Source organism: Bombus vancouverensis, chromosome 1 (genome assembly GCF_051014615.1).
Source record: "Bombus vancouverensis nearcticus chromosome 1, iyBomVanc1_principal, whole genome shotgun sequence".
NCBI lineage: Eukaryota > Metazoa > Arthropoda > Insecta > Hymenoptera > Apidae > Bombus > Bombus vancouverensis.
In genome coordinates this window covers 16,872,684-16,891,810 of record NC_134911.1, presented here as the reverse complement: position 1 = coordinate 16,891,810, position 19,127 = coordinate 16,872,684, and the positions used below count along the sequence as shown (strand labels likewise).

General features: G+C 34.7%; 4 protein-coding genes and 1 pseudogene across 4 annotated transcripts; 3 read left to right on the top strand and 2 right to left on the bottom strand.

Annotated features, from left to right (window-relative positions):
* Window positions 1-531: 531 nt before the first annotated feature.
* On the top strand, window positions 532-1,754 carry LOC117153595 (protein G12-like). Its single transcript, XM_033327781.2, has 2 exons — window positions 532-687; window positions 1,002-1,754. Exon 2 carries the CDS (start codon window positions 1,002-1,004, stop codon window positions 1,659-1,661), a length of 660 nt encoding a protein of 219 aa, XP_033183672.2. The 5' UTR covers window positions 532-687; the 3' UTR covers window positions 1,662-1,754.
* Window positions 1,755-3,321: 1,567 nt separating this feature from the next.
* Window positions 3,322-4,580, top strand: LOC117153558 (protein G12-like). The gene is made up of 2 exons (XM_033327719.2): window positions 3,322-3,481; window positions 3,828-4,580. The coding sequence occupies exons 1-2, from the start codon at window positions 3,392-3,394 to the stop codon at window positions 4,485-4,487; spliced, it is 750 nt and encodes a 249-aa protein (XP_033183610.1). The 5' UTR covers window positions 3,322-3,391; the 3' UTR covers window positions 4,488-4,580.
* An 826-nt stretch (window positions 4,581-5,406) lies between these two features.
* LOC117153557 (protein G12-like) lies at window positions 5,407-6,653 on the top strand (annotated as a pseudogene).
* Window positions 6,654-7,440: 787 nt separating this feature from the next.
* Window positions 7,441-12,604, bottom strand: LOC117153500 (uncharacterized). Its single transcript, XM_076621479.1, has 3 exons — window positions 12,481-12,604; window positions 11,514-12,171; window positions 7,441-8,144 (listed from the first exon to the last, which is right to left on the bottom strand). Exons 1-3 carry the CDS (start codon window positions 12,529-12,531, stop codon window positions 7,441-7,443), a joined length of 1,413 nt encoding a protein of 470 aa, XP_076477594.1. The 5' UTR covers window positions 12,532-12,604.
* Window positions 12,605-15,407: 2,803 nt separating this feature from the next.
* LOC143303143 (uncharacterized) lies at window positions 15,408-18,868 on the bottom strand. Its single transcript, XM_076621360.1, has 3 exons — window positions 18,854-18,868; window positions 17,695-17,800; window positions 15,408-17,407 (listed from the first exon to the last, which is right to left on the bottom strand). Exon 3 carries the CDS (start codon window positions 17,405-17,407, stop codon window positions 15,503-15,505), a length of 1,905 nt encoding a protein of 634 aa, XP_076477475.1. The 5' UTR covers window positions 17,695-17,800; window positions 18,854-18,868; the 3' UTR covers window positions 15,408-15,502.
* Between the last annotated feature and the right edge of the window lie 259 nt (window positions 18,869-19,127).

Here is a 19,127-nt window from a genome sequence, read left to right as displayed (position 1 = left end):
TTTAGTTCGTCTAAGATTCCTTTCGTTGATGTGCCTTTACCGAAGCATACGGTTGATTCACGCGTCAAAATAGAAGCGAAACTGCAATTTTGGACAAACTTTAATTTTATGCAATTCGATAATAGTTCTATACAGGAAGATTACGTGCTTAATAAAAATCGGGTGGACGAGTGGTCTCGCCGAAGCTGGAAAGTAGCTATCATACGTCAATGAATATTTTCTATGTGCAAACATTTTTACATTTCGCCTAATGAAGCTCCCAAAGCAGATCACAAAGGTAGAGGAAATTTGTCAGCTAATGTATTCTCCTTTGATTTAGTGAAATAAGCTGGTACTTCATACAGTTTCGTTTATCATGAAACCAAGATATTTTTCTAATTATTTGACTATCAATATGAAACTCGCACTCAGGTGTCACGTCACATATCATCAAAACATTTCCATGGATCGATATGTTTTTATAATTATTACGATTCCGAACATGAGACAGAGATATGAAACTAGAGTAATTTGCAAGGAGAATACGAGATAACGCAGTTCACAAGTATATCTTCAAATTGATAAATCTTATCGAAATAACATTATCATCTCCGCAACTTGTATATAAAATACGATGGGATATAACTTGGCAGTAGTTTACATCGAAACGCGACTAAAAAAAGTCAAAGGAGAAGAAAAGCATCGAAAGTAAGTACTGATACAAATTTCTTTGAATTAGACGACTGCCAAGCATGCATCATTTTAATGATCAATAAGCTATTTGCAAAAATTGTTGCTTTTCACAGACATGAAGTATAGAATTTTCCTCTTTGCCTTGAAGGCTATGATACACTGGATGCTCACCAACTGAAGTTTTAACAAATTCGTTATGAGACATCTTGCAAATATTTTATTCATCGGAATGCGCATCCACTGTAACCATACCCTATTAAAGCAGTCTAAACTTCTTCCTCTAAACATAAGCGGTCATCAACAAAAATAAAGAACTAATTTTTTTACAGATGAAAGTTATTGTAGCACTCTTGGTTGCCCTGGTTTCGGCCAGTCCTCTGAATGCTACCCAACTCCCAGCCACGGGTTCGGGCGCTCTAGCAAGGGAGCTCCAGCCTTTCCTCGACATGATCCCGATTGGAAAGATTCTCGAAATATCGAAAGCCTACCTGGCTCAGGATAGAGAATTCCAAATAGCCGTTGAGTTATTCAGGTCCAACGAATCGAAACAATGGGTACAAGAGATCGAACAGAACTTTGAATTCAAAAAGATGCTGGACTATATGCAGAACAGCGGTTTGGATATAAAATTGCTGGTGAACCGCTTCAACAAAGCTCTTGGTATCCCATCTGTGATTTCTAGGATAAAAACCTTCTTCGCTCCTCATATCATGATCACCGGTGGAATCGAAGGTTACGTCTACGATATCGGTAGTCTTATTTCGATAGATAAGTTTGAGCAATTGTACGAAGAGAAGATAGCGAACTCCAAGGTATTCAAGGATTTCGTGCACGAAATGAGCTCCGCCGAACACATATCCTTGTACGTGTCCATTTTCTCGAATAAGCACTACCAAAATTTGGAACAACAGGCCGCAAACGTCGGCATCAATAGAAACTATTTCCAAGTTTCCGCTCCTTTAATACTTATACTTTCCACTGTAATTTAAAGTTGAAAGTATTAGGTTTTAGGAATTCAATTCGACAATGCTTATTGTTCATTTGTTTCCTAAGAAATAAAATATAATTATGGCGCATTGAAATATTTGTTTAATCTTTCTTTAATCTACATCCTTGTTACCACTACACTATTAAGTAGTCCAATTTTTACATAAGAAAAAAATTTTATTAAAAAATTTTGTCAACTACATATTTATACCAATATAAAGGAACATTTAATAAGACCGATAATTCTTTTACTGATAAGAATGTAAAACAATATCGAGAAAACCTCGCAATGAGTAATATACAGCTCCACGAGTGAACATTTTTTGCGCAATTGTATGCAAAAAGAAATGTTACCATCAAGGAATATCAAGAAATTGTGTACAAACATTTTTCTTATCTACTATGAGGTGGCAATTCGAATGTTGTTGACAAAATACTATTAAGCGGAAGCTCCCCCTTAAAAAATTACCTGTAATCTTACAATCATATAATTATATTTATGCTCCCCCCCTCCCCCCCTCTCTCTCTTTCTATCATGTTCCTGTGTTAATATATGCCTGCTGATTCACTCGTTCGTCATTAAACAAGTTGAAGAACATTACAAACATTTTAGGAATATATCGTATTCTATTGCTATCGAACATGTTTGCGGATATTTTGCAAATTCTAAGATAGATTTTACAATACCAAAACCAAATGTGTAAGAGTAAGAAATTTGGAATTTGTCACGTTGACATTTCATTGCAATTTATTTCTCAGTAATGATTATTAACTATTTATGACAATCTTTAGGCGATCAATATCTACATAAATTTATTTAACAGCTTGATCGCGAGCGTTACTCGTATTTACATCGCCGTGCTGCACCGTATGGCGCCCATTCCTTCCAAAATGGCATGACTTTTTCCACCCATAGAAATGGAACATTGACCGCAATGAATTTTATATCTTTTCTCGTAAGGAAGAGGCAGACTTTGCACAGTTACATGAACCATCAACGTCATATGTTATACCTTGAACATTCGTGCAATTGAAAGTGTCCTTTACAATTTCTAGTGTGAAATATTATGAGAATATTAATGGTACTTTTGTATCATAGTTCTTGTTATAAAAAATTGTTTAATTCATCTAAGATCTCTTTCGAGTAGTATTTGACGTGGCTTCTTCAATGCCTCTAGTGGATTCACGCGGCGAAACAGTAACGAAACAATGGAAATTGTAATCTATGCCTTAATTCATATTCGATTAAAGTTGTGTGAAGGATGTTTTCGCGCTTATGTTCGGGAAGGGGAAAGGTCTCGATGAAGCTATGAAAGTAGCCACCATATGTCGATAGATAAATATATCCTATGTGGTGTTATGTTTGTATGCCTTTTTTTTATGAAGCTCCCAAAGCAGGCTAAAGAAGTCGCAGAAACTTTTTCTTCATAGAATAAGCTCGTACATTATACAGATTCCTTTATCAAGAAAGCTTCTTTCGAATTGATCGATAATCTGTGTGATTACCATTGTGAAACTAGCATGCAGGAGACATAAAAAGTTTATCAAAACATTTCTAGGAATCGATACATGTTCTTACAGTTAACACGATACAATGGATAGCGAAGGAGAGATATAGCACTGAAATAAGTTATATGCCAATAGAATATGAGATGACGCATTTTACGGGGGTATCTAGAAATCTATTAATCTTATCGAACTACAATTATCGCTTGCTTCACCTGTATATAAAATGCACCAGGACACGACCTGCTGTTACAACAGGTCGAGGAGAAAACTACAAACGATTAAAGCAAGTCAAAAGAGAAGAGAAGTATCAAAGGTAGGTACCTACCCATACAATTTCATTAAATTAAACGTGTGCTAAACATGCACCATTTTCATTGGTGACCAATCTATACGAACAAATTTTGTATTTTTACATACGAAACATAATCTTTTTTGCTTATTCTATTGAATTTCCCGTCATTTTTTTCGATACTTGATTGGTCAGAACGCGCATCTTCTATAACCATAACGTAAGAAAGCATTCTATTTGTGCTGCGGATAAAATAGGAGTAGAGTTAATTACAAACACAATATAATCAATCACAGATCAATATAAATTTTTTCCTCTGAACCCATGTGTACGTGTATCAACGATATTCAGAGATTTCGTTTCTTCGCAGATGAAAGCCATCGCAGCTCTCTTGGTCGTCCTGGTCGCGGCCAGTCCTCTGAATGCCCTCAAAGTCCCAGCCACGGGTTCGGGCGACCTCGCCAGGGATTTCCAGCAGTTCGTGGACATAACCCCGATCGATGAAATTCTCGCAGTATCGAAAGCCTATCTGGCCCAGGACAAACAATTCCAAACAGCTATAAAGTTGGTCAGGAGCAGTGAATCGAAACAATGGGTACAGGATGTCGAAAAGGCACCGGAATACAAAATGCTGCTGGACTTTATACAGGAACGTGGTTTTGATATAAAATTGGTGACAAACAACTTCAACAAAGCCCTTGGTATCCCACCTCTGGTCTCTAGGATACGAGCTTATTCGACCCCTTACCGTAATATCACCGGTGGAATCCAAGGCTACATCTACGATATCGGTAGACTTCTTTCGATGGATAAATTTTCGCAGATCTACGAAGACAGGATAGCGAACTCCAAGGCATTCAGGGATTTCGTGCACGAAGTGATCTCCGCCAAATACTTAAATTTCTACCTATCCGTTTTCTCGAATAAGCACTTCCAAAATTTGGAACAACAGGCCGCAAACTCTGGCATCGATAGAAACTATTTCCACGTTTTCGCTCCCTTACTACTTGTAACTTCCACTGTAATTTAAAGTTGAAAGTATTAGGTTTTAAGAACTCAGTTCCATAATGCTTATTCTTCATTTATCTCTTAAAGAATAAAGTATAATTATATTGCATTGAAATATCACCTTCTTCATCTACATCCTTGTTACCACTACACTATTAAGTAGTCCAATTTTTACATAAGAAAAAATTTTATTAAAACATTGTTGGTAACCACATGCGTATACCAATATAAAGTAACATTTAACAAGACAGATAATACTTTTTGGAAATGTAAGAAATGTAAAACATTATCGAGGAAATCTCGTTATGAGTAATATACAGTTGCGGAGTAAACATTTTTTGCGCAATTGTATCAGAAAATAGATGTTACCGCAGAATATCGAGGAATTGTATACAAACATATCTCTTATCTACTATGAAGTAGCAACTCGAGTTTTGTTGACGAGATTATTATCAACCGGGAGGGTGGGCTTCTTATATACCTATTGCTTCGTCTTTCTATCATGCATTTCTACCATGGTAATACAAAACACCTGCACGATCCGCTTGTAATTAAACAAGTTGTGTAACATCTAGACATTTTTTTGCAGAAGAAACGCATTCCTTTCCTACTATAGATGTTTGTAAATGAATGGCACGAGGTCTCGATGGAGTTGGGAAAATAGCCATCATACGTCAATAAACATTTCCTATGTGAACGTTTTTGTGTCACTCTTAACAAAGCTCCCAAAGGAGGCTATGGAGGTTAAGGAAACGTCTTCTTGGAACTGATATAACAAGCTGGTACAATATATAGCTTCATAGGTATACCACAAACCTAAAATTATTTTCGATCTGTTCCATGACGTAACAGTCATGTGGAATTGACACGCTGGTGTCACAGGTAACATCGCACGTCTTCGAAACATTTTCACAAATCGACAAGTTCATAACATTAATACTACTTAATTGGAAATTGCATAGTTATATGAAGCTAGGCTAAGTCATTTGCAATCGGAGTACGATATAACGTATTTTACAAGTACACAATGAAATCGATTAAGCTTATCGAAATGCATTTACGATCTGCCCTATTCGTACGTAAAGTGCAACGGGACACAACCTGGAGGTAGTTCACATCAAGAAGCGAAATATGATTAACTAAAAGAAGTCAAAGAAGAAGAGAAAATTGTTGACTTTTACATACATGAAGCATTTTTAATCCTGATTCCGTTAAATTTTGTACATCGATCCTCTATCCGATTTGTCACAGAACAGTACCTTAGACTATGATACATTGGATACTCACGAACTAGAATTTTATGATGAGAGTAGCTACATCATTTTTCAGATACTTTATGGTTCACAACATGCATTCATTATACCCATAGCGTAATAAAGCAGTAGAATTCCTTCCTCAAAACATAAACGTGTATCAGTCATATTCAACGAATTCATTTTTTGCAGATGACAGACATCATAGCGTTCTTGGTTGTTCTGATTGCGGTCAATTCTCTGAACGCCCTCCAAGTCCCATTCACGGGTTTGGATCTCGCCAGGGAGCTCCAGTAATTTGTCGACTTGATCTCGATCGAGGAGCTCCTCGAAATATCGAAAGCATACCTGGCCCAGGACGAACATTTCCAAACAGCCATGAAGTTGATGAACAGCAACGAGTCGAAACAATGTGTACAAAACTTGGAACAGGCGCCTGAATTCAAGGTGCTGCTGAACTATACGTAGGGCAATGGTTTTGATGTAAACTTGGTGGTGAACAATTTCAACAAAGCCCTTAGTATCCGATCTCTGACCTCTAGGATAACAGCTTACTTGATTCCTTACAAGGTCACCGGTGGAATCAATGGCTACATGGAGGATGCCGCTCCCTTATTCCGATGGATGACCTGTCGCGTCTCTACGAAGACAAAATTGAGCACGCCAAAGTGTTTAGAGACTTGGTGTATGAAGTGGTCTTGAACAAGTACTTAACATTCTACATGTCCATTTTCTCGAACAAGAACTTCCTGGAAGTAGACGTACAACAGGTCGTAGACGTTGGTTTCAACATGGATAGAACAATTTTCCAAGCCTTGTCCCCATTTTTACTTATAATTTCCATTGCAGTTTAAAGTTTTACATATTAAAAAAGCATGTATATTTGATATTTCAATGGTATTTATTGCAGCTTCCCGGAATAAGGAATAAAATATATTATGATGAATTAAAATATCATCTTTTTCATGTTATGTCCCTTTCATCTTTGCACTACACAAAAAGTTCGATTTTTATAGAAGAAAAAATTTTGTTAAGAAGTTTTTAGAAAATCTGCGATAATCTGCATTTACTCAAAAATTGTAAAATTTCGAAAAGGTAGTGTTTTTAGAGAATAATTTTAGGAATATGTTTATATGTTTAGGGATAATTTTAGGAAAGCGTGAAACATTATCATCAAAATCTTGCCAATAATATAGTATAGGAATGCATATGCAATTCCAGGTATGAACACTTTATCCGTAATTATGGATACATGAAAAAATAGCACAAAATGACAAGGCAGTACGTGTATTGCAGCGTACGCAAGCATTTTCTTATGTATTACGAAGCACCAACTCGAGTGACGATAACGAGATATTATCAAACGGAAGGAGCCCCTTTACCGATTATTCGCTATCTTTCAGCTGTCAAACTCATCTACTACCCCCTCTCATTCGGCCATATCTTTTTATTGTAGTAAAATGCAGAGCACGTGTCTTATCCACTTATAATTGACCAAGTACACATTTAAATGATATAATCATATGAATAACATTTGAACGTTCTTTTGAAAATTCTGTTTCTGTTGCAATTGTGCATATGTGCGGATATTTTGCAAATTATAAGCTAAATTCTACGTTACTAAAACCAAATGTGTAAAAATAAAAAATCTGAAATGTATTATGTTTACATTCCACTGCAGTTTATTACTCAATAATGATTATTAATGGTTCATGACAATTCTTAGGTGACTAATGCCTGCGTTAGGTAGGCGTGCAGCTCATTGAATAGTTCGATCGCGAACGTGATCTCTAGTCCACCCTCTTTCGCCCAGAAATAGTGATGATGTAGCACATCGTTAGTCTCAATCGCGTTGCAAAGCTCCAGGTAGTCTTTGGACCTCAACGTATACAGAAATCTGCGGAAGCTTGCCGAGTATTTCACCTTTTGTCGCAACAGTTCGTGCAGCTCGTCCAGTGGCATGGTCTCCAGGATTTTATTGATCATCACGGTCAGGCCTCCGGCTGCCATACTCGGATCGTATTTGATGAACCTGGGAGACATCTTCCAAAAGCATCGTATCTTCTCTTGCCAGGAATCCACGTCCAAACCATTCTGTCGCAGAAAATTGATCAATTTGTTTGCTTCAGGCATGTTCTGGAACTCGCGCAATATGAATCTCTTCTGGTCGTTCACGAAGCTCACGGTATCTCCGATCTGGGGGTCGTATTCCATGTATCTTTCAATGATTCGTTGTACTTCTTTTATAGGGACGAACGCCAAAATGTCTTTGAGATCTTCGTCGAGGGAGCTGTTGTCTTCCAATGGGAGTACGCTTAATAAATCTGGATCGTTCGATCGAACTCTGATCCGATAGGCAAGGAATCCGAAAAAAGCAACCGAAGCTGCGGCTACCATGGTAACAATCATAATTTGAGGGTTCATGTCTTTCAGAAGATTAAAGTTGATTCTTAATGTTGATTTAATAAGAAATCATTGTACCAGATGATTCGTTTCAAGCGCAAAATTCTTGACCAATTATCGACAGGGTTTGTTAATGTAAATCCACTGGTCTGGTACAATATGTAAAAAACGGGATAAGAGGTTAGAGTTGCGAACAATGTTGCAACTGCGCAAAGTTTAACCCTTCAGAAACTTACGACGAAAGTTTGCACGCTTAAGATACGGAAGAGAGAAAGACCTTGTTCAAAGTGGCCGAGTAGATTCGCCAGGCCATCGTACGATGATAGACATCCCTTTGCTAGGTTAACGTTTGACGCGTTCCTTAAAGAACACACGAGACGAAAGCAAATTATGACGGTTAAACTTCTATTGGTCGAGATATCCTCTTTTTGACACGAGATTTATTAAGCTAGTGGATTTGTGCAGCAGTTACGACAAGAAATTTAAGTTTTCTTTATTCCGCGAATTTAACAGGGCAAGCCATTGCGAAGATTAGCATGCACCTGCGATACTACATTTTTATTTGCGCTGAAAGTTCGCGAAGTCAGCGGAGTTTCATGAATCTAAATGTAGTGGTTGCGCGAAACTACCTTCACATATGTCGTTGAACGAAATAAGGAAGATAATAGATAATTTTTAAAACTATTATTTATCCTTCTATCTACTATTAAATTGAACTGTTATTATTATCCAATGAAACCTAGCTAACTTTTTAATGAATAAATTATCTCTGAATAATAGAGAATAATAGAATTTCATAGCTAATCATCCTGTCAGATGAGCAAATCACGAAAATATTATTTTCTGCGCAAACTACATGCGTTCAATATTTCATTTGACAAAACGATTCTTACTATGCACCAGTCTAATATTATTTAATGCAATCATTTCATATAAACTTATAATAATTGTTTAAACGCAAAGACTTCGAGCTACATAGATTATTGAAGAGTTACAAGTATAGGTCTGTAATATTTTTTAATTGAGAAATATAGTACATGTTTCCTATCATTTCCGCAATTTTCCTTTCGCATGATTCTATCATCACTTCGAGAAGAGTCGTGACATTGACATTTTCAAACGTTTCACTTAATAATCAAATTCGCATCGTCTGGCGTGATGGTCTTCTTAAGATGCATTTCAAAGATATCGTCAATGTTTTATCATGCAAGCGAGCTACGTCACAATACGTGCACGATACGCGATGATAGTTAAAATGAAACGTAATATAGTAAAATGAATGGTTGCAATACAATTGTATTCGACAGATTATGGTTATATTTCGAGGATTCTTTACGTTATCATATTGTCACCTAATCCACCAACACATAATTACATAATTAATAAATCTACTCATTTTTTCTAGTAAATAACGCATGTGCGCACAATATATATTGTACTTAATATACTTTGAAATTATTTGATGTTTGATACACAAACTTTTACATATTTCATACATTTTTACACGTTGCGCAAGGAACGTCTAAATATATGACATACGGATATATTTGACTACTTCATTTATAGTTTATCTTATTACCATATAATTTCTTTTCATTTAGAAATTTCCTTTGTAGGTACTTTATTGCATAGGAATATATTTTGCGACGGACCCTTGTGTCAGGGGTGGTTTCATTAAGATTTTAAAGTACCTTTTTTAAGCGCTATTTTTAAATATATAAATATTTTTAAATATAATATAAATATATATATAGTTGGAGTATACATATATTCTAGCTTACAAAAAGCTTGATAGCTGAATGGTTGCAAGATTTTTTACACCGTAGAAAGTCATCATAATTGTAACGTGACATGAAACCACATAAATAATGCGGATGCATCAGTGCTATTTACCAGGATAACTTTTCAGGAAATAGGTATTTAGAAAACAATAAATTGGTGCTCAATTTCAACTAGCCGCATCCTTTGCGTAATAGGATACATTACAAAACAGATTATTTTGAACACTCGTAATATACCTACGATTTCTTGTAAACAATAATCATCGATAAAAAAACGTGAAACATACACACATTCCTTATCTATTACAAAAAATAGGTAGGCTATTAGTTATATAACATTACAGATTATCATGAGCCAAGATAATGTCAATAATGATAAATTCCTTGAAGAAGTAATCGTAATCTATCGAGTACAATTGTGTCGCAATGTTTAATTTCAATTATTATTTCCTATCGTACGCTCAAAATGCTATTTCTGCGTGATAAAAGCAAACGATACCTCCAAAATATGTTTTAAGCGAACTATTAACTTCTTATATAAATTTGATTGGTGTACACAATTGAAAACTCCAAACATCGAATGATTTCTATGTATGAACCGATCTTTCTCAGGCATTATTTTAAGCTGAACTTATCATATTGAATAGCAAGTGGTGATAATTATAAAATTCGCTATTATTCTTCGTCACTAATCAATAAATGATGTTTGACTGTATAGGCTTGTATATAGGCTTATTCATCCTTATTATACTATAGATATATTAGGAATTTTTCAGATCAATTGATTTGGCATATAGGAATTTTTTAGTGTCTGTATTTGTATATTGTTTTTTTCATATTTTTCCATTCATTTATCTATAAATGGTGAGAAATTTAGTTTATATTTTATTGTATGGTAACATCTTGTTATGACCGAATGGAAGTTAACAAATTTAGGGAAAAATTATAAATTAAGAAAGACTTGTAGTTGTTATCCCAACTCTATTATCTGATAGAAACAGAATTACATTGGCTACTACTGTTTCGTAATTTTGATTATATCGATATGATTGATAGCCACAGATATCATTCTACAGTTTTTGATTATGATGTAATGTTCGTTAGGAAACAGCAGCAAAATTAATAACGCGAAATTAAATAATTTTAACTTTTAAACAATTCCCACACAGATTTTCCTGGCATGCGAATTATTCATTCGGCTCAATTTCACTTTAAAAAGCAGGAGTTTTCTATTCAAAATTTCTCATGGAAATAAAACTTTAATCCGTAGATTATATAATATTACTTCTTTTTCTACAAATATTTAACATTTAATATTTTCTTTAATATTGTATTTAATATTTCACCATTGTGTTTACCATGTATTTAATATTTTAACATTAATTTCAAATATTTTCTATGTTATAAAAAAGTGTAAAAACACTAAAAAGTGTAAAAAAGAAAGAACAGCATTATTTTACTAATGTCAATTAACTTAATATATTTATTAAATATTATTCTAAATTTAGCATACATATATATGAAATAATTTTACATGTTACAAGTCACAATTTTAAGTCAATTATATATACATACAAACGGTCTATACGCGCATTCTTATCTGTAATGCTTAAAGATATTTATATATCAACGCTTTAGCTATGAGAAACGTGAAGAAATTCGTATGGAACGTATTGCTGTCGACATAGAGGTAGTTAAGCTGTACTAGTATTCTTTGGAAATGAGGATTCGTGAAGGTACTTGTGTAAAGGTTCTCGTATTGAAGAGATAGAATTTCGTGCAAGAAATTTTTGAAAACCTCAGAAGTTGCGACCTTGTATTCGAACAGATTCGACATATTGTACACAGATATGACTTCTGAAACGTCTTTTACATAACCTGCGATTCCTCCGGTAATTCTGAGATTAGAATTCACATTAGTTTTTTCGATATTCGCTGCCATGGATTCTTTTACGTCCTTCATTAAAGTGTAACCGTCAAGACCTTGGTTTAGCAAATACTTCATAAGGGTTTCGTATTCGGGTAAATCTTCCACGTCTTCGACGAAGCCCTTCATATCATCGGATTGCAAGAAAGTCATAATCCATTGGAATTCCTTGTCTCTGGCTTGATATACTTGCGTGAGCTCCAGTACTTTGTCGATGGGCACCAAGTTCACGAAATCCTGCAATTCCCTGGCCAGGGCACCTGTGCCAACGCTTGGCAACATGTAAGCGTTGAGATGGCTGGCTGTGGCCAGGATAGTCAATACTGTGAGAGCGAATTTCATCTGAAAATTGGGATGAATTATGAAAAAATGGAAAATCACGATGAAATTTATTGAAATGATTTAGCGTTCGATCATTATGGAATTATCAATGTATTTATACAGTGTCGTTAATAGAATTTATGTTAATTAACAGAAATCGGTATGTATATGTTATTGTACAATGTACTCAAATGATATAGGAATAAAAATCTTTAATTAATTTCAGAATAATATATGAATGGTTCTAATTACAACTATGAATTACAGTTAATCCATTAATTCTTAAATTGTGAATGACTGCAATTATACTTAAAACTATATGCTACTTACTGTAGGACCTGGTTTTTTTCTCATTAATGCCGGGAGAATTATAACGCCCATCAATTTTTCATTCCGTCTTATATATCACGGTGAATTTGACTTACTCATTCTGATAAGATTATCTGAATTAGTCATTATTAAAAAGGTCACTAATATATGAGACACGAATAATGACGTTCCCAAATCTGATTCGTCAAATAGATAATTAATCCAAATGAAACTATAACTCAATTTTAGGATGTGTAAAAAATAGCAAGTAACAAGAGTAATAAAAAGTTACTGCTATTTTATCGATACATGTATGTCGATATTTTTAGGAATTATAAGCTTTTTAATGCTACTTATCAATGGAAAAATTGTTCGATTAAATATTTTTCACTTTTTTGCAGTCAGAATCAAGAGAACGTTTGGATGTAATATGGATTGTAAAATATGAAATATTTTTATTTTACATTATCTATCATCTATCTATTGTCTAGCATCTATTATTTATTATCTGTATTTTATATTGTATCATACATGGAATATACGGAATGTAATGTAAAACACATTTTTGTTATTATTACGTGTTAATATTATATCACAAAAAATTTTCATCACGAAAAGTAAAACTCATCATTTTTAATGGATAATTATTTTTTAAAAATATAATCAAAATAATTGAAACACTGAAGGCATCGTATCGTTTATACGCTCCAGCTTGAACGAAGTTAATGCTTTAAAAATTTGCAAAATTAATGGATATCATAATTAATTATATTATATCGATTACAGCTTTATATGAAGTTTAAGGCAAATAAAATGTTAATTGCTGAATGAGATCTATGATATACCCACCTTAAATCGACGCAATTAGTGCAGTAATTTTTTTGAAAATGATAAGAAATGATCACCTAACTATCAGACTGCTGTTATAAACATTTATGTGGCGTCCTCTATGTCGACGCTTATGAATCACGAACTCATTACGGTTGTAAAACTTTGCAAATCGGACGTGACAATCAATGTAAACATCGCTATTGTACAGTACCAGCCAACTGTGCGAAAACATAGATTGTATACCAAATTAACGTTGAAAGTAAATTCGAACCGAAGTTAATAATGACAGAATATATTTAGTTTCAGGTCCTTCATCACCGTTAAATTAATTATTAGATGTGAATTGTTAATTATTTAAAACAACATATATATATATATATATTATATATATTATATATTATATATTATATATTATATTATATTATATATATATATATGCTTATATATATATTATTTCGAAATATATATTTTCATTAATCGTACCTACTTTGCATCTATTTCTTTTCTAAATTAATGGATAATTACCGACAAACGTAAGAAACCGTATATATCATATACTTAATGGTAACTTATTAAACACTTAACTAATGTGTAGGTATAGCAGAGTGTAAATTATCGAAACAGGTAAGTAGACAATCTAGTAAATCGGTAATAATGTTCTTCGATAATTCAGACAAGATAACATCCGATATAGAAATTGCCGATTATATTTTTAAGTCCCGAATCAATATTGGTTTAATTGGAAATGGCGAAGCTACTACATTGTGCAATATTACTTAGTTGAAAAAAATGCTAAAACGTGAAAAAAGAATTTAATTTCTATTCTAAAGAGCTTGAGTAGTATACTTATCGTAACATTAAGTAAGAATTAGTTTTTCAAAGATGGATCCCCAACCATTAATCACATCAAAAATGGCTTATGCATACCACAAATTTTTGTATACACATTCCAATAAAAATGAAACACCACTTTCTTGTTCGTTAAATAACTTATCTTATTAAGATAGTATATTTCCTTAAAATAAGTAGAATAACGCACCATATTTGTATCATTAAAATCCTCACCTCTTTATTTATATAGAGCGATTCAATAGATAGATACAATTATACATATAAGTGCTTCTTTCCCAAAGGTCACTAAAATGTTTTAATATCAAGCACCATAGAAATTTCTACATTAGAACATTAATTTGACTCTAAAAATTCTCTCGCTCATATTACTATTTTTCCTGAGACTTAGAATTAATCCCAAAAAATCGCGTTCCATCATTAACTGCCTGTCTTGGTAGGTTTAAGATCGATTTGTTGAATAATGATCAATTTCATCCCTCGTCGAAAATAGTTATTCGTTAACGCCGTATTTTGCTGATCAAACAGAAAAGCAAAAGGGCACCGGGTGCAGCGAATGGCCTCAAGTAGCAACGGTAGCTATTCGATAAATAAAAGAGGACCGTGTTCGAGCACGTGGCGCTAACTTTTAAAAGGAAAGTATGGGGTGTCTTAACCGACGCGTCTTCTCGGTTGCCGCGGGGTTTAGCCACCCTTTCACTCTGTCCTTCTCTGGTGAGAACTAACAGAAGGACGAACAAGGGGAGGAACAAGCTGGTGCACGCTACTTCTCTAATTAAAATTGTTACAATTTAATAAGCCTCGAAACTTGCCATTGGCGCGTTAGGATGAAGCAGGAAGTCATAAGAGGGGCAAGTGAGAAAGAAGGGAAATGACACTTGAATCCACGAAGCTTGAGGAATGGAAGGCGAATAACGATTGGGAGAAAAAGGGAGAAAAGAAAGTTCTAAAAAGAAAAGACGATGTGGCTGAACGCGATAGGAAAACACGAATAAAGATGATTTGCACGAAGAGAAACAGACACAATTTAGTAAAATTGAAGTGACCTAGCAATATGAAGAATAAGAAATAAACAAACAGAGAAAATAAAATAATGCAACCAGTAAGAGTAGTACTCTACCAGACATAAATCCTAACCTATTTTTGTTTTTGCCAAGATTAAGCGAAATCTTTGAAATATGTTCAAATTAAAATATATATACATGTATGTTTGCTCTATAAGTCGATGAATTTTTGCTTCACAACAGGAAAATGAACATACCACAAAGTAAGTTTTCGAGATTTAATGGAAATTAAACGACTACAATTTGTTAAATTCTAAAATAGTCACAAAAAAATCGAGTTTTAGAAGGTCAAGCATTATTCAGTGATAGGTTCCTTTTAGAAGTTGAAATATCAAGAAGTTGACTCTGGGAAGATGAATGCCAAGCACTTTTTCGATGAAATCCCTGATAGGGACAAGGTCCACTCCGTCGTTGATGACCTTCTGTCTCATTTCCAGGAAGATTGGTGATTGGTAAACCGTGTTGACGATTCTCTGGAATTCGTCGGAGTGCAGTCTTTGCATGAAGTTCTGGAAAGCAGGGGAGGTGTGCATCTTTTCATTGTACATGGCCGTGAATTTGTCCAAAGGGAGGGCAGCCTCTACAGCGTTGAACAGAGCTTTCAATCCACCAAGGTTTGATAATGTATTCATCGATGAGAATTCCATGGGTGGTACGTAGTCTTCCATACCGAACAATTTGTGGATTTTGCTGATCACCTTTTTCATGTCCAAGCCAGAGTCTTCCATGTATCTCACCAAATTTTGATATTCTGGCATAGCTTCGACCTTGCGGACCAAATCGTGGAATGCTTCGCTGTACATGTATTCGATTGCTCTCTGCACTTCGTCGTCTTCCAGGTAGGACATAACGATGTTCATTATTTTGTTCTCGTCGACCAGGTTCAGGAAGTCGTGAATGTCTCTGGATAGTTCGTCAGAGGCGAAGATTTCCGCTCGTAGCATGGCACGGGAGTCGACTCTGGGAAGATGAATGCCAAGCACTTTTTCGATGAAATCCCTGATTGGTACAAGGTCCACTCCGTCGTTGATGACCTTCTGTCTCATTTCCAGGAAGATTGGTGATTGGTAAACCGTGTTGACGATTCTCTGGAATTCGTCGGAGTGCAGTCTTTGCATGAAGTTCTGGAAAGCAGGGGAGGTGTGCATCTTTTCATTGTACATGGCCGTGAATTTGTCCAAAGGAAGGGCAGCCTCTACAGCGTTGAATAGAGCTTTCAATCCACCAAGGTTTGATAATGTATTCATCGATGAGAATTCCATGGGTGGTACGTAGTCTTCCATACCGAACAATTTGTGGATTTTGCTGATCACCTTTTTCATGTCCAAGCCAGAGTCTTCCATGTACCTCACCAAATTCTGATATTCTGGCATAGCTTCGACCTTGCGGACCAAATCGTGGAATGCTTCGCTGTACATGTATTCGATTGCCCTCTGCACTTCGTCGTCTTCCAGGTAGGACATAACGATGTTCATTATTTTGTTCTCGTCGACCAGGTTCAGGAAGTCATGAATGTCCCTAGATAGTTCGTCAGAGGCGACGGTTTTCGACTTAGGCATTTCGAAGATTGGGAATTCAATACCAAGAACGGTGTAGATGATGTCTTCGATTAAAATTATGTCAATTCCTTTCTTCACCAACATTGCACGGAATCTGAGGTAATTTCTGTTTTCGTAGAGAGCGTCCACAAATTTTTGGTTATCCTCTGACTTCAGTTGGGCTACGAAATCGCGCCAAGCGTCCGATGTTCTCATCTTGTACACGTAACCACGAATGATTGCGTCATAAGAGATGAGTTGCTTCACGTCTTCGAACAAACCTTTCACTCCACCAGTGATTTGTTTTTTGCTAAACTGCTGGAACGGTGGAATGCCAATTATTTTGTTTAATTTATTCAGCTCGGCGTAAATGTAGACACCGTTTTTTTCTAGATAGTCTGCGAACTTATGGAACTCGTAAAGAGTCTCGATCTCCGAGATCATTGTCTTGAACTCTGATGAGCTAAAGTATTGAAGTAGCTCTTGGAATTCGGAATCTTCAGCGGCATATTCTAGGACGACAGAAGCAACCTTGTCCATCGGGATCAAGTCCAGGAAGTATTGTATATCTTCATGGAGCGGTCCCTTGCCGAAATCTGGGAGATAATGAGAGTTCACAGTTGCGAACGCAAATATCGCCGTGAACAGTACCACTGGGACCTTCATCTGCAAAACGGACGGTACATAGATAATTCAATAGTAAATGAAACGCAATGAAAATAGAAGCATTTTCGATGGTATAAATCGAGACGAAACTTTAACCCATTTAATGAGGTTGGATTAATTGATCGCGTTAAAATTTGCTTGCTCAGAAATTGTTTAAAATTGCTCAGAAGCCAATAAATATAAAACAAACTTGTTGAGAAACTCATTTAGACAACAGGTATTTAATAGTTTTTAAGCATAAATAATTATAATATAAAATTTTATTTTACAACGATCTGTGAACTCACCGTAGTTCTGTAGGAAAACTGTAATACCTCATGAATTTTCTATCGGCTAGACTGCTTTATATATACTGGAACGTATTCAAATAAATAAATGGAGATATCGAGATACCTGAAAGAATGATAAGATTTCATTATACGTGCACCTGTGTCTCAGCACTTGCAGAGATTAGTGTCTTATTGTAATTGATTATCAGTGTAACATTTACAGATCAGTAGTATTTACAGTATTAACATCGCGCGATTTTTATTTTCATTCGGGATTACATTTTTCGCAATAAGTGACTAATCATTAATCTTATTTACTATCTATACTATAATTATTATTGATGAAATATAGAAATATAGGGAAAAATTTTTCACTTTTTTACTATCTGTATTATTTGCATCTAGCATAAGCAACATGGAAATATATAAAGTTTGCGCGGAAAGAACATGACGAAATTATTTTTGATAATTTCATGACTTTTATGCCCCTTGGTAGCTAAGATAATTGGAAAGGAAATCCCACAATCTAATGAAGGTACAATGTATTTAACATGGAATTGATTATTGTATTTTAAAATCACTTCGATTTTCTGTAATCTTCATACACCTTGCATCCACATTTTAATTTTTTCATATGTAATTTCTTTTTACATATTTAGCTTTTATATAATGCACTTCAAAACATCATAGCATGAACCCATAAAATAACATTGCAGTCTGGATAATGCAATTTTGTTTCTTTCATATCTTTTGCTTTGCATCTGCACATTTATGGCAACAAAGTAGACGCATCGTATTTGTAAATTTCATTTTTCTTGACTTTGCGGTCAAATTTCTACACAACGCATTCTGTTGTTAAACGCAGCATCCAACGAGCTACAAATGCATTCGTTTTCAGACCCTTGATGCATTTGTTCATTATATTACAAAATGTAGCTTAACTTTTCGTAACATAAATTATTTAGTTTAAGTATCTGGGGTTGCACTCATTTAAAGGATTAAAGATTCCTTTTTTCTTTTTGACGGTGACTATTGTGCGGGAAACATCGTTTAGCTTTATCTTTGAGTACGTAATTAGGATCAAAATGTTATCGCTGGCATTGACAAATTTTATCTCTGTTATATTTATTCGAGCTTATAATTTCTATGACGATAGTAGACAACTCATTATACATACCAGTCGAAATGATCGTTAAGAATTTTTGCAGGATATTCCATCTTGTCACCAGCAATTCTTTTTGACATAAAAAAAATTCTATTGATGTGAATCTTTTATCCACAAGTAAACTGTAGGCAAGTAAAGATGTATCTGGACAACCTGCTAGAAACTAGAGAAACTGTCCTATTGATGACTAAAAATAAGAAAAAGTGGTGACATAAAGAGTATTATCTCTATGATAACATGTTTTTATTTCAAAATAGAAAGCAGTGCTGATTATCAACTGATATCA